The sequence below is a fragment of the Malus domestica genome, chromosome 17 (assembly GCF_042453785.1).
Source record: "Malus domestica chromosome 17, GDT2T_hap1".
Lineage (NCBI taxonomy): Eukaryota > Viridiplantae > Streptophyta > Magnoliopsida > Rosales > Rosaceae > Malus > Malus domestica.
This window is the reverse complement of record NC_091677.1, coordinates 13,346,938-13,362,460: the sequence shown is the minus strand read 5'-3', so window position 1 is coordinate 13,362,460 and position 15,523 is coordinate 13,346,938. Positions and strand designations below refer to the sequence as shown.

The 15,523-nt window shown below is 35.5% G+C and overlaps 1 protein-coding gene across 5 annotated transcripts; it reads left to right on the top strand.

Moving 5' to 3' along the window:
- The first annotated feature begins 8,640 nt into the window (after positions 1-8,640).
- LOC114822575 (ABC transporter E family member 2-like) lies at positions 8,641-14,076 on the top strand. Of its 5 annotated transcripts, none has more exons than XM_029097178.2 (13): positions 8,641-8,979; positions 9,435-9,551; positions 10,243-10,328; positions 10,425-10,522; positions 10,604-10,721; positions 10,836-10,925; positions 11,118-11,422; positions 11,536-11,731; positions 11,846-12,031; positions 12,117-12,386; positions 13,129-13,374; positions 13,499-13,633; positions 13,753-14,076. In XM_029097178.2, exons 2-12 carry the CDS (start codon positions 9,449-9,451, stop codon positions 13,616-13,618), a joined length of 1,818 nt encoding a protein of 605 aa, XP_028953011.2. In that variant the 5' UTR covers positions 8,641-8,979; positions 9,435-9,448; the 3' UTR covers positions 13,619-13,633; positions 13,753-14,076. The 5 variants fall into 5 exon arrangements, with proteins under 5 accessions (XP_028953011.2, XP_028953013.2, XP_028953012.2 ...); XM_029097180.2 differs by having other exon boundaries at positions 8,707-8,979; positions 13,874-14,076; XM_029097179.2 differs by having other exon boundaries at positions 8,710-8,979; positions 9,438-9,551.
- Positions 14,077-15,523: the final 1,447 nt, after the last annotated feature.

Below are 15,523 nucleotides of genomic sequence, written 5' to 3'. Positions count from 1 at the left end.
AACCTTTTTATTTTGATTTGTGCCAACTGCACCATCTTCGCTAACAGAAACTCATGCCAAGCATAAAGAACTTCCTCACAAGTCCAATTATGACCTCTAACATGCTCTCTTGCCATGTTGAATAATTTGGAAATGGAAAGAAATGGTAGAAAGATAAATTGGAAGAATTGTAGGAGAAAATTGAGTTTTGTGTGGATGTTTGAACAAATACATAGGTATTTATAGAGTTTTTGGGTGAATTTTGACTTAAATAATTTTTTTTAAATTATTTTAGCCGTTGGATTTAAATTTGGGCCGTTAGATCCTTTTTTTTACCGTTAGATTTGATTACATTCAATCTCAGCCGTTGGATTCAATGTATTTTAAAATAACATATTTTTTAAAAATGAAATTTGAATTTGGACCGTTGGATCAACCAATGATCCTTAAATGATGGTCGTCGGATGGGGAAAAGAGCCGTTAGGCTTAGGGGTAGTGCCCGACAGGGCCTTGGCAGTGGGACCCTGCGCTGTCGGAAACAAATGCAAACCAGGCTCGTGGGGCGCGTCCGAGAGTGGCCCAAATTGTGGCGAGTCCACGCGGATAGGGGGAATTTAGCCCAGTTTTAGCATTCCCCTTTTAGCCCAATACTTTAGCTTGGGTTGGGTGGTGTTTGGGGGAAAATTTTGGGCTAAAATTTGGCTTTTAGCCTAGGTTTGGAGTTGGTCTAAAGGGGTGGGGGAGTGAGCTAAACTAAGGAGGTGGGGGAGTGAGCTAAGCCTCACAATGGTTTAGCAATAATGTGGTTCAAATTCGCTTTTGGTGATAATCGAACCTAAGACCTCTCACTTACAAGTGAAGAGAAATACTATTTGACCTTAGTACTAAGTGACAATTAGCCTCAATATTTAAACTGTAACAAGATCATCTATTTCGATTCGACTTAATGCTTTACAGTGAACACGCTCAAGAGGCACGGTTGGAGTACAAATGAAATGTTCCAATGTTGATAATTGTCGAAACTATTTCGATTTTTATGTTTACTTTTTTGAATCCTCATACATGTTGAAAATGTGCCCCTAAAGCCAATCATGAGATGATATATTACGAACATTTCACATATTAAACTAATCTAGTTGAATGAAAGGGCAAAGATTATTATATAAAGTCGTCTCATTAATTGTTATACACTTAAATAATAAGTCCAATGAATATAAAATTAAGAGAATGTGATCTAAAGAAGTTAAATTCATGAGACCTTTCTCTTTCATATACATATCGTAAACATTCTTATTCATAGGATTGCCAATTAGGCATCAAATAGATCAGTACATGTTATATCTTCTCTTTTAAGAGAGTAACTGGTCTTGATTCATTGGTGTGAATGACACCAAAACAAGTATGTATGTGCTTAAAAAAGAGTGAGTCAACTGAACGTGATCAATAAGGAGTTCTCATACTCATGTCACATGAGAACTCATAGTTAGGATACTGCAAAGTAGTCATTTGACCTGAGACATCGTAGTTGTTTTGTGGTTAGGTCCTTAGTCTTTGACTATGTTAAAGGTATTCCCTTTGAGGATGTATACGATATCATTGGGGTGAAGCTACTTTGTCATGTGGGCATATGAATGTACAACAACGAATATCTAACCTTTAAACTGTTGAGGGGGAATACTCTATGATATGTGATAAGGATTTTTACCACCTGCAAAAGTAGGGATAAAATACTTAAAAATACTTGCAAGAGTACAAGGTTATCATAGTATAGCAGCTTAAGCAAGGTTGTTCTCCACAGGGATTGAATGAATAATATGTATTTAAACTAATTCTTAGTTAATTATTTGAAAACAAAGATTGGAAAAGGTTGATTTTGAATTTAAAAATAATAAAAACGAATTTAATTAAAATGATTAAAGAAATTAGCAAAGTAAAGAAAACAAAGGAAAACGTTTTGAAAATCAAATTGTAAAAGGCCTAGAGTTCCGCCGTTACCTTAACAATACTACGTAGTTCTTCCAATTACTTATGAATTACCCATGCATATTTGAAGGTTAGGTTTTCCTAAAGTATGTCCTACTTGGAACCTCCAACATATAACATATATCTAACATGCAACCTGTCCATGGCGTTCAGATCGAATGTGAACATGTTTGAAAAACCATATAACCCTTAAGACACGTCGTCCATCCTAAGAAGTTACACATATTAACCACAAGAAGTCACCACCAATTCCAGGGACAGCCCTCGGGTAAAATTGCATCAAATTACTTTTCTAAATATCCTAATGGTGGCCAATCATCAAGACAATTAGATAGTTTAAAGTATAGTGATTAATAATTTAAAACTTGCATGCATAATATCATAAGAAAATTGAAAAGAAACTACATATTCTTGCTAAAGCTTGTGGCCTCACCCTAGCAACGAAACTAGTTACGAACAATCATAAAATAAAATATTATTAAAAATATAGATAGAAAACACCTTGAAAATAAACTTGAATTGTCAAAAACTCACTAAAGCCAAAATGTGTGCACTCTCTCTGTATCTCCCTCTTAACCTAATGGCTAAAAAGTCTTATTTATACTACTAGAAAATAAAACCCTAAAAGGTCTTAGAATAAAACTAGGAGACATAATAAAATAATAAAACAGAAAATAAAAGGTTTCCTATTTGAACTAGAATTCGGAGTTCTCAGAAAATTAGTCTTTTGACCGACCAAATTAACTCCGATTTGGTCCTAAAATGTCTCTTTTGAAAGCTGAATACGTCCCCTACAAATCCTCAGAAGGAATCTTCCTTAAAATATGCCATATTGACCTTCAAAATGCCCAAAACGTCCAGAAACGTCAATCTAGGAAAGTTGCGCGCTGGGCTTTTATTTCTTCACCGCGGTCAAACGGCTTGGTAGAAAAATCTGGAATTTTGACACAACCATCTTGAAAGACTCAAGAACATCCTCCAATTAGAATCACTCCAAAATTCATCCGTTTATTTACTTTTTTCTCTAAAGGAAGTCAAATGTCATACTTTGAAAATATATAACAAAGTATCAAAGTTCTACCAAAATAATCAATAAATTAATACTAAGAATAGAGTAAAATATATAGTATAATATCGGCTTATCAATATGATTAAGAATCTCTGGTTAGAGTATGAGTGAGATTTAGGAAGTCATTCCAAATCATATTCAAGGTAATCATATAAATAAGAGAATCACTTGGATAGTAAGCATGAATTAACTATCAAACAAACAATGTGATTAAGAGTATTGGCTTAGAGAAATTCCGTATTGCGTTGTAATCTCAAACTGAATAGGTTTTCCAACCTCTTATGGTTAGCTTGGGTAGCCATGACATATTGCTAGGTGTCACTCATGATTTGTAGAAGCCTTATAGATGAATAATCACTAAAAGGGGAATTGAAAATTCTGCTCTGATCCAATTCAATTTTGAAATTTTAAATTGGAATTCGGAAACGTTGTTTCCAATCCAATCCACCCGAAATTACCTCAATCTTAACCTCTCATCCAAAATGCTTGCATTTATCTTGTTCACATAATGAGCACAAAAGTTATGAATAAGTTCCCATAAATCAAACCATAGATGCAAAATATGGTGCTTGCATAAACTAAACGCATAAGGGACACAACATGTAGGATCATCAAAATTAGCCAATGTATAATTTTTTTATTTTTTATTTTTTATTATCAAGAAGAGAACTTCCATTATATTAAAAAAAATAGTACAAGGCTAAAAAATAGTCAAGTAAACAACAACAGATAAAGTAAAATTAGGTCCAAGCAAAATGAGAGCCGTAACCCAAGATACAACGGAAGGCCCACATAAGCTTAGGCCCAAAGGCTGAAAAAAAAAACAAAAAAAAAAACCCTAATCTCAAGCAACATAAACCAGATTGCCACCACCGCCATATCCTCGGAGGAAGCCAACCTCCGAACAGAGAAAGTAGTTTTGAATATTGGAAATTTTCCTGCATGTTTTTATTCACAACTAAAAAATTAAGATTAAATATTCTAGTTAATTCTCATCTGTTCTTTCTTTTAAAATAATGTGCAGGAGATTGGGCCAAGAAGAAGCCTTTTGGCGCCAAAAATCTCAGTGCTTTGGATTTGTGACAGGGATAGAAACACGACCTTCTTCCATTGTTGGGCCAACTGCAGGCTAGCTAAAAATCACATCAACAGATTCAAAAGTGACAACAGAGTATGAGTTTATGGCAACAGGAACATTGAAAGCACGTTCTTAATTACTTTGAGGACTTATTCTCTTCTGATTGACGGGTCAATTACGACACAATTCTCGATATCCTTAAGCCTAGGGTCATGGCCCAAATGAATCAATCCCTTGATCAAAACTTTTGTGAAAAGGAAGTGAAGATTGTATTGTTCCAAATGGACCTTTCTACAACACCAGGCCAGAATGGGATGACCACTTTTTTCTACCAACGGTTTTGGCATGTGGTGGGAAATGACGTCTCGAATGCTGTTTTAGGATTCTTTTCTTCAGGAAGTTGTTAAAGCAAATTAATTTTACTCTGGTCTCACTTATACCCAAGCAAAAGAACCCTGAAGACATGACACACTGGAGGCCTATAAGCCTCTGCAACGTCCAGTTCAAGATTGCCTCTAAAGTCTTGGCTAATAAGCTCAAGGTCATATTACAACATTATCTTCCCTTACTAGAGCGCCTTCATCCTTATACGAAATATCTCTGATAATATAATCTTGGTTGCCGAGGTCTCCAACCACATCTTCAAACGACGGCGAGCCAACAACGGTCTTATGTATCTAAAATTGGATATATGCAAGGCCTATGATAGGATTGACTGGGGTTACCTTCGGGGAATTATTATGAAACTCGGTTTTTTCTCACAAATGGGTGGAGCTAATGATGGTTTGTGTCTCATCCATGTTATATTCATTCATTATTAATGGCTGCTAGATGGGCTATCTCCATCCATCTTGGGGTCTTCACCAAGGCGATCATCTCTCCCCTTACCTATTTCTTCTATGTAAAAATGGCCTCTCTACCCAAATTAGATGTTGGTTTAATCAAGGGCGTGCCTATTTGCTCTGGAGCTCCACATTTCAGTCACCTTCTATTTGCTGATAATAACTTGTTCTTTTGTCAGGCCAATGCATCTGAGTGTATCCATGTTATGAACGCCCTCCGTGTTTATGAAATGGCATCTAAGAAGAAAATAAACTTGAGCAAGAGTAAGGTGTGCTTCAGTAGGAATGTTAAACCTCCTATGAAGAATCGGTTGAATCTAATCCTAGGTGTTCGATATGTCTCCCGACATGAGAAATATTTAGGCATGCCTTCAAAATTGGAAAGGGAAACTCCTTAGCGTAGCGAGGAAAGTAATCTTGGTAAAAACGGTGGCCCAATCTATCTCTATATTTACCATGTGCTGCTACCTAGTGCCCAAATACTTCTGTGAGGATTTAAACAAACTCATTATGTCATACTAGTGGAATGGGGATGAAGGGGAATGCAAGATACACTGGTGCTCTTGGAATCAACTATGCACGTTAAAGAATGAGGGTGGGTTTGGGTTTCGCAACCTTTACACTTTCAATTTGGAAATGCTTACCAAACAAGGGTGGAGGATTCTTTCCAACCCAACTTCGCTGGTGGCCTAAGTGTTGAAGGCTAAGTATTTTCCCAACACTTATTTCTATGCCCGAGTTAGTAGTGATGCTTTCTTTTGCTGGAAAAACATTTGCACTAGTTAGACTATCCTTTCTCGGGGTTGTCGCTGGTAGGTTGGGGAAGGAAGCTCAATCCATATTTGGGAAGATTCATGGATCCTTTTATAGTCAACCTTCCGACCTTTTTCCCCCAAGCCTCCGGACTGCAGTTTTTCGAGGGTCTGTGATCTGATTGATCCTGATATGAAAGGTTGAGGAACTGAGATACTCAATTCTTTATTTTCTTCAGAGGAAGTCAATCTCATTCGTTTAATCCTGATCAACATTTAATCCCGTCCGGACACACTTGTTTGGCATCATGAGAGGAACGATGTGTTCTCAGTTCAGAGTGCTTACTACCTGGCAAAAGAGGTTATTGTTCAGCTCAATGGTTCATCATTGGGATCTTCGTCCCCATCTGCCATGGTCTGGGACAAGCTCTGCAAATCTCATGTTTTACCGAAGGTAAAGGTGTGTGTATGAAAACTGTGCAATAACTTCGTCCCAACCCGTGCAAATCTCACCCGACACCATATAACCATTGACCCCTCATGTGTAATGTGTAATGGCTACGAGGAATCGATTATTCACCTATCACGCTTCTGCCCTTTCGCTAAATGTGTATGGCTTGCATCGAATTTAGGTATTCCATTACGAGACCTCAACCCCCCTGCTCTTATGGATTGGATTATTGACACGGCGAATCGACTTGCCTCCAGGAATTTCGAATTGGCTTTCATGATTCTTTTGGCAATTTGGGGTGCTCGAAATCCAAAGTTTTGGTCAGACACTTGGGACAATCCCGTTATGGTTGTGACCCAATGTATCACTTGGTGGTAGAAATTTGTGCGTACTAGGGCAGTACAGTATAAACGCATTCCTTAGTCATTTCCCTCTCCTATGTGGGCTGCCCCCCACCTGGTTTCTTGTTGTCAAATACTTTGTTGGTTCTTTTATGGTAGCAAAAGCTGGGAATTCCAGAGATACTTTCTCCCCCCATTCAGGCGAAATCATTGGCTATTCGTTCGACTTTGGTTTGGGTGTGTTCTAGGGGCTTTCACAAGATGATTTTTTAGTCTGATTCGCTTTAGATCGTTCAAGCTTTGAAGGATTCCTCACGTAGTCTTTCCCCACTTGGATAGATTATTGAGGATATCAAAGCTTTGATTTCCACGATTACTGAAGTTTCTTCTTCCCGTTCACGCTACCAAACCAACGAGGTTACCCATTGTCTAGCTAGGTATGGTCTTACAATTTCCCATGATTATGTTTGGTTGGATCTCTCACTGAGTATAATTATGGACACCCTTTTTGATGACTTCCCCTGCCTTAATTGGCCTTTGTAATGACTTTTCTTTATGAATGAGAATCTACTATCATTTCATTAAAGAAAAAAATGTGCAGGAGATCAAGATTGAATATTGGATAAAGTGGACTAGTACGATTACATGTATATGTGCAGTAAGGGTTTGGACGTACTGATGAGTGTGTTATACTATGTTTGGATGTGGGAAATAAACTTGGAATTTGGACAAACATCATAATTTATAAATTGACATGCACCAATTTCCTTGTTTGGATTTATAAATATAGCTAGAATTTATGCGTGGAAAAAAACTTGGAATTTGGGACCTCAAATCCCCAAGTTTAAATTCTATGTAAATAAGTGTCATTTTCTAATTTCTATGCGTGAGAGTTTAAAAATAACAAATTCCGTATTTAAATTGTAGTGTTCTTTTAAACCATTTCCAATCTTTGGGTTAAAACCTAAAATTTTTAACCCAGAAAATTTAGGTTTTAATTGAGAAATAGTTTTTCTCCTCAACCCTTATGGGTTAAATTTTTAGCTCGAGATGATTAAAGAATGAATTTAGACTTTTTTTTCTTAAAGTAACTTTAAAAAAAAAAAATTATGTAGACTATCCTAATTTAATTTTGTGAACATTTTGGCCTAAAAATATTTAGATTCTGATATATATTGAAAAAATCACTAAACCGACACCATGAAACTCGTGGAATATTATGAAAGCATATAAAACACATAAAAGACTTTTTTTAATTACTTTAGCCGTTGAATTTAAATTTAGACCGTTATATCATTTTTTTATCATTGGATTTGATCATATTAGATTTTAACAGTTAGATTCAATAAATTTATAAATATAAAACTAAAAAAAATATATACATATATGGTGGGCCAGCCTCACTAACTCAGGTAAATCCTACACTAAATTTGTCCCCGAAATGAGTTTTGGATTAAAACTCATATTTGCCCCAAATATTAGAGTAAGTTGAGATAAATTTAGAACCTAAAATTTGAATTTTACTCCAAGGAATTGGTCTTAAGTTAATCAAACAATAAAATTTATAAATTCTAGAAAATATATGGAAAAGTACATGCCTGTTTGGTATCCTATTTGAAATTTTTTATCATTTCTCAAAACATTTCTTAAGAACATCTCTTGAAACAATTTTCTTTAATATTAAAAAACTTGATTGATTTGCGATTTAAAAATTTTAAATCTTACTACTTAAACTAGACAAAGATATCTAAAAAGAGGGAGTCATAGGAGAGGGAGAAAGAGGAGAGAGGAGAAAAGAAAGTAAGAAATGATTGAATGAAAAAGAAAGAAGAGAGAAGATCAGATGAGATAAAGAGGAAGATGAGTGAGAAAAAAAAACAAGAGAATGAAGAGAGTGGATAGAATGAAAGACGAGAAATGTAAAAAAAAAAAAGAGAGAGAGATAGAGAGAGAGATTTGGAGTGAGGGGAGGAGGGAAAGAAAAGAAATAAGTGAGTTTAAGTTTAAAAGCTCTAAAAACTCACTTTTTATGTTTTTAGATAATAGACTATATTTTTTAATTAATCTTGAGTCCAGTTTTTGAAAATAATCATACTAAACAAGCTTTTAAGACATAAAACTTGAAAATTATTTTTGAGTTTAAAAAGTTGGATTCAATTAACATGCCCTAATTTTTTTTTATCTTTTAACTTCTGGGTGTGAACAGTCAATAGTTGGGTATGAACAGAACCATTCCCTCCCACCGTCCGACTCTCAAGCGATTCCCACACCTGCCTCTCCCTACACTTAACCGTCACTCGCCCTCTATCCTCTCTCTTTCTCTCTCTAGCTTTTCTTTTTCAGTCTCAGTCTCCGTCGCCATCGCCGTTTGATCGGCTTCGTGTTCTCCGTCAGTGTTCAGTGTATTTCTACCACTCCTCTACTTGCAGCTGCCAGCTGATCCGACTCAAGCTTCTCCTCCATTTTCTCCTCTTGTCAAACAAGGTACTTTCCTTTAGCTTGCGATTGAGATTTGTGTTAAAGATTCACCTTTCGAGCTTCGAATTGTGTAAAAGAATCAGCTTTTGATTGTGATATTTGGGTATTTTTTTATATGTAAAGGAGGGGACTTGATTTGTGAATTTGTGATTGTTGGGGATTTTGGTGAAATTAGGGATTTGATTTTCAGTAATGTTGAAATTCATGCTATTGGGGATTATTTTTTATACCTGTAAACATATTCAGGCGTTTGGTTTTAGATGTTGGGTTGCTTCTGAGCTTTGGGTACTGAAATTAGGTTGGATTGGTTGCAAAATTAATATACTAGCCAGCTTGCGTTGGATTTAGTTTTGCCCAAATTTGATTAGTTTCCGGCCCGTAAGCACCTTTAGTTTGATTATTGTTCAGTCTGTGTCCATTTGATCTTTGCTTAATTTGATCCGTGGATTTACTGTGGATAGAAGAAGATTAGGAGATGTCAGACCGATTGACCCGCATAGCTATTGTGAGCTCCGACAGATGCAAACCCAAGAAGTGCCGCCAGGAATGCAAGAGGAGCTGTCCTGTTGTCATCACTGGTATGTTATAGTTACCTCTTCTCACTTATATCATTTCCATTTTGTTTATGTAATAATATGTGTGTATATGTCTGTTGATATCATAAAGGAATTAAATATCTGGATTAATTGAATTACTCAGATAATGGTTTGTTTTGTTTTTTATTTCTAATGAAAACAATAGAATCTTTTCTTGTTTCTTGAATTATGATCTTGCTATTATATTTTCTGTACGGTTTCTAAGATGCACGGTTCTTGATTACTTGGATTTGTCACCCCCTTTTTTTTATATTATTATTATCATGTAACTTGGTATTTATCTTGAGTCATATTATTTGTATTCAAATGTGGTCGTGAAAGCTACTTATGATGAAAGGAAATAAAGGTAATGGAATGCCTCCTGCAAGGAGAAACACTCAGAAATTTTAATTATGCTCAAAATTTTCCACTAAAAGAGATTATTGGTAGATAAAATCAAGGAAAGCTTGTATTAAAGGTTACTAAAAATACAGGCATGAGCTCTTGCATAATATGAGACAGCTCCAAATAGATTTAATGTTTCTGTTGGTGAGTTCCTGTTATGCATTATCATACCAACTATGTTTGCTTTTCTGTTAATGAGCACTTTTTTATTGTAACCGGAATTAGTATTATTATGTTTTTTGTCCTGTAGTGCTACAAACATACACACTACTAATCGGTCTATATGCAGGTAAACTATGTGTCGAGGTTACCCCTGCATCCAAGATTGCTTTCATCTCAGAAGAATTGTGCATTGGATGTGGTATTTGTGTTAAGGTCTGTAAGAAGTGCTGTTACTGTCAGTTGTCTTTTTATCTGCAATAGTTGTGTTTTAAAGGCATTAATTGGACTATATACCATCTGATGATGCAGAAATGCCCATTTGAAGCAATCCAAATCATTAACTTGCCAAAGGATTTAGACAAAGATACAACCCATCGCTATGGGCCTAACACTTTCAAGCTACACAGGTTAGCTCCTTACCACATTATTGGGAAGTGATCGTTTGAGCATTTATGTGGTTTGTGATAACATAAATTTTGTAATTTCAGGTTACCAGTCCCTAGGCCAGGTCAAGTTCTTGGTTTGGTTGGAACAAACGGCATTGGGAAGTCAACTGCCCTCAAAGTTTTGGGTGGAAAGTTGAAACCAAATTTAGGTCGTTTCAAAGTAAGACTCCTTACACAAATTCCCCTTCTTTGACAAGTTTATTATGTTTCAAACTTGTTTGGTGCATTCTTCGATTATCTTATCTAGATGGTTTTTTTTTTTTTTTTTTTGCAGAATCCTCCAGATTGGCAGGAAATCTTGACCTACTTTAGAGGATCTGAGTTGCAGAATTTTTTCACCCGTATCCTGGAAGATAATTTGAAGGTACCATTTAATTTTGCTGTCCATAACCTTTCGTACTAAATTGGAAATGAGTTTAGTTTTTAAATGAATATAATTTTACCTGTTGTGTTGTGGCTATATCTTGGCCATCGTTTCTTGTCTCTAACCAGTATATTGTCTCATGTTAAATTTGTTTTTCTTGCTAATTTGCTTAATATTCTTTTTACTTAACAGGCCATTATAAAGCCCCAGTATGTCGATCACATTCCAAAAGCAGTTCAAGGGAATGTTGGGGAGGTGCTCAGTCAGAAAGATGAGAGGGATATGAAGGAAAAATTATGTGCTGATCTTGAGCTGAACCAGGTTATAGAGCGTAAGGTAGGGGATTTATCAGGTGGGGAGCTTCAAAGGTTCGCCATTGCTGTCGTTGCCATACAGAATGCAGAGATATATATGTTTGACGAACCATCAAGTTATCTTGATGTCAAACAGAGGCTTAAAGCTGCCCAAGTTGTCCGATCTTTGCTCAGGCCTAATAGGTTTAATTTCGTATTTTCTCTTCTTTCCTCAAAATTGAATTGCATGGTTTTGTTGGATTCCATTTCTTGATTGTCTGCATATTTAGCTAATAGTCATATTCTCTTATTTTCAGCTATGTAATTGTTGTGGAGCATGATCTTAGTGTCTTGGATTACTTATCAGACTTCATTTGCTGTTTATATGGGAAACCGGGTGCATATGGAGTTGTAACTCTTCCTTTCTCAGTTAGAGAAGGAATCAACATCTTCTTGGCTGGATTTGTTCCTACAGAGAATCTTAGGTTCCGGGATGTATCTCTGACCTTCAAGGCAAGATTATAAATTTGTCCATGAAATGCTCTTTTTTTGACTTGCAACTGGAAAAAACAGAAAGACTCCTTTGACTTATCATTGCTTTGTGATTTACTTTGTTGTCTTTACCAGGTTGCTGAGACTCCACAGGAAAGTGCTGAAGAAATCGATACATATGCACGATATAAATACCCATCAATGACTAAAACTCAGGGAAACTTCAGGCTTCGTGCGGTTGAAGGCGAATTTACTGATTCTCAGATTATTGTAATGCTGGGAGAGAATGGAACAGGGAAGACAACATTCATCCGTATGCTGGTATTCTTTATTTTTCATTTCTTTTTCTTCAGTCATAATTACTTTGCAGCTTTGGATGTTGAGTTAGCATATGCCCAATTTTCAGGCTGGTCTATTGAAACCTGATACTGTGGAAGATTCCGATGTGGAAATACCTGAATTCAATGTTTCTTACAAGCCCCAGAAAATCAGCCCAAAGTTTCCATCCACTGTCAGAGCCTTGTTACATTCAAAAATTCGTGATTCATATACTCACCCCCAATTCATGTCAGATGTGATGAAACCTCTTCTTATTGAACAATTAATGGATCAAGAAGTTCTGAATCTTTCTGGTGGAGAGCTGCAAAGGGTTGCATTATGCCTATGCCTTGGGAAGGTATATTATTATTATTATCCACCTTTTATAAATCATTGGATTAGTGGAATAATGTTGTTCAGCTGGGTTGCTTTGTTACATTGTGGCATTAAGCTTTTTTGTTTCTTGGTTATGAAATTTAGAAGCCTAAAGTTTTCAATAAGCATTGTTTATTTTCGTGGATTCGTGATTTTCAACAGATGATTTGGTAGTTAAGTTGAATTACTTGGTGAAAGGTCACAAGGTTCAACTGTCTTTGAAAATCAGAAGTTGTGTTTATTTTTCCCTTATATCAGCCTTTCATAGGAAGGGAGAGATAGGGTTCTGATGTGAATTAATAAATGGGCCTTTGTGTGTCTAAATGAATCATTTTCAACACTTTATGCTACCCCTTATATTTGTTTCCATGGATGCATCTTGAGTAGGGGGAATTGTCGACTTGTTTTAGATTTTTCTATCCTTGAACACGTTTGGCCATATATCATGACCATCTGTCATTCCTAGGTTTGTGCTCTAAAATCCTAAAATAATTTTTTTTCCTTGCCAATGTTGCCATACATTTGTTTATCCTCTGCCTTCAAGGTAACATTGTATCTAGTGATTACATGTTCACAATAACAGTTTCACTCTTTTTAATCTTTTTATTGTTTGGCACTGGGAAGGCCATGAATTATAGTATTTCCGTTGTTCTGGCTGGTGAAGATGCATGCAAATCACCTGTCATGGACACATTCTAATCTACATCTGGATTTACTTAATGCAGCCTGCAGATATATATCTGATAGATGAACCGAGTGCATATCTTGATTCTGAGCAGCGTATTGTTGCATCTAAAGTCATAAAGAGGTTTATCCTACATGCTAAGAAAACGGCATTCATCGTTGAACACGACTTTATCATGGCTACTTACTTGGCAGATAGGGTTATTGTCTATGAGGGGCAGGCATCAATTGATTGTACCGCAAATGCTCCGCAGTCATTGTTGACTGGGATGAATCTCTTCTTATCTGTAAGTCTTGCAACTTCTTCATTCCACTCGATTGTTTTGGACTGTGACTATTGTAGTGTGTGATGATAAGAATTTAATTTTGCTCTCTTCATTGATTTTTTTTCAAAATGATGCATGCATGCAGCATCTTGATATCACATTTAGGCGTGACCCGACTAACTATCGCCCAAGAATCAACAAATTGGAGTCGACGAAAGATAGGGAACAAAAAGCAGCTGGGTCCTATTATTACCTGGATGACTGATTAATCCACAAGATGGTATGTTACTATGCTTCATTCTCTTTTTTTGGGTACAAATGTTATGTTACTATGCTTCATTCATTACCCTGTTTATTTCATGTTTCTTCGGCGTCTTGATAATTTAGCTGGTGTTTCAGTTCCACTTTGCATTTTTGGCCGAGTATGGAGGGTATTAGTATAATGGTCTCGGCGGAGTCACAGCATGCTACGTTTAATTGTCTGTCCTTCGTCTGTTAAAAGGGTGATGTTTGTTTCCAGGCCATTACGCATTGTTGCTACTCAAATATGCACGTATAGTGTGCTTGCAGTTATCCAGTTTTTGGTAAATTATCGTTGAACGAGCGAATCTAAATGTACAACGGCCTCTCGTAGTATCAAAATCAAAGGGATGTTATTTTTTGGGGTGGTTAATATCTGTTTGGTACGTTTAAATTTTCACCAAATGACATGTTAGTTCGACATGGGACTTGCTATATCTTATTTTGGTTATTATTATCCATTTTTTATTATACCTTATCTAATTTGGGTGTTTTACAAACACCCCAATTACAACATTGACTTGATAAAATACCCATAATTTCTCCCCTACATTTAACAAAAGATTTGCCACTTAGTACTATAATCTAGTGGTATTTCTCTTTATTTGAAAGTGAGAGGTTTCAGGTTCGATTTTCACCAAAAGCGAATTTGAACCATCTTATTGTTAGCCCATTATGAGGTTAAGCTTACTCCTCAATCTTAGTGTAGATAATATCGTTTGTTAAAAAAAAAACCAAAAAACAAAAAAACAAAAACAAAAGGTTTGACGGTACCAACGGAAGGAACAAGTAGTGTAACGAGTGTCCTAGTTTGAGGATGACTATATTATATTTCAACCATAATATCAAATTCAGGGGTGGGTGGCCGCTGACAATCTACCACCCTTAACAGAATGAGAACTTTAAAGCTGAAATCGTAACTTGCCACTAGTATTATAATTTAGAGATATCTCAACATTTAAGTGAAAATTTTCAAGTTCGACTTTACAAATGGCAGTGTTGATACCTAGTTTTAGTTGGACTATTGAGTGGTTAACCGCAAATTCCACGCCCAATATCGTTGCATCAATAAGGCAAAAATGCACTTGGGCTATAATCTAAGGGAACTTTAATAAAAAAAGCTTGGGCTAAGTTTATTTTAATAAAAAATCATGCTATAATTTTATTTAATGAAAAAGAATCAAAATTTCATGAAAAATCCTTAAATTTTAATAAAAAGGACAAAAAAACTTAATTTTTAATGAAAAGGACACAATTTAAAAAATTAAAAAATTAAAAAAAAATCTGACAGGCGCGCATGACCTGTACACTGTTTATGAAATTGAAATTATTTATGAAATTGAAACTATTTATGAAACTAAACAGTATTATACTATTTATTTGTCTAATTTCATAAATAGTGCTTAGTTTTTTGTCCTCTTTCATAAGTAGTGTTTAGTTCTTGATCATGTTTCATAAATAATGTCTATTTATTGGGTCCAGTTTCATAAATAATGTTCATTAATAGTATCTCTTTCTTGGTTCGGTTTCATAAATAGTGTCTAGTTATTGGTCATATTTCATAAATATTGTCTAGTTCTTACTCCAGTTTCATAAATAGTGTATAGTACAGCTTTATAGATAGTTTCCACCCATTGGTTTAGTTTTTGAAAAAATGTCTAATTCTTGTTTTCGTTTCATAAATAGTGTAAACTTATTGGTCCTATTTTATAAATAGTGTCTACTTATTGGTCGAGTGTCATTAATAGTGTCTACTTATTGGTGAAGTTTTATAAATAGTGTTTAATTCTTGGTTCAGTTTCCTAAGGTTTGAAACTTAGACCATTTTTGGTCCTGTAAAAGCATTTATTGCGTCGAAAACGATGAACCC

Bases quoted from the DNA above. Each gene is read 5' to 3' on its own strand.
- LOC114822575 (XM_029097178.2), top strand. From the start codon at position 9,449: ATGTCAGACCGATTGACCCGCATAGCTATTGTGAGCTCCGACAGATGC. The intron at 10,926-11,117 runs GTACCATTTAAT...TTTACTTAACAG, and splicing joins TCCTGGAAGATAATTTGAAG to GCCATTATAAAGCCCCAGTA. The intron at 11,732-11,845 runs GCAAGATTATAA...TGTCTTTACCAG, and splicing joins ATGTATCTCTGACCTTCAAG to GTTGCTGAGACTCCACAGGA.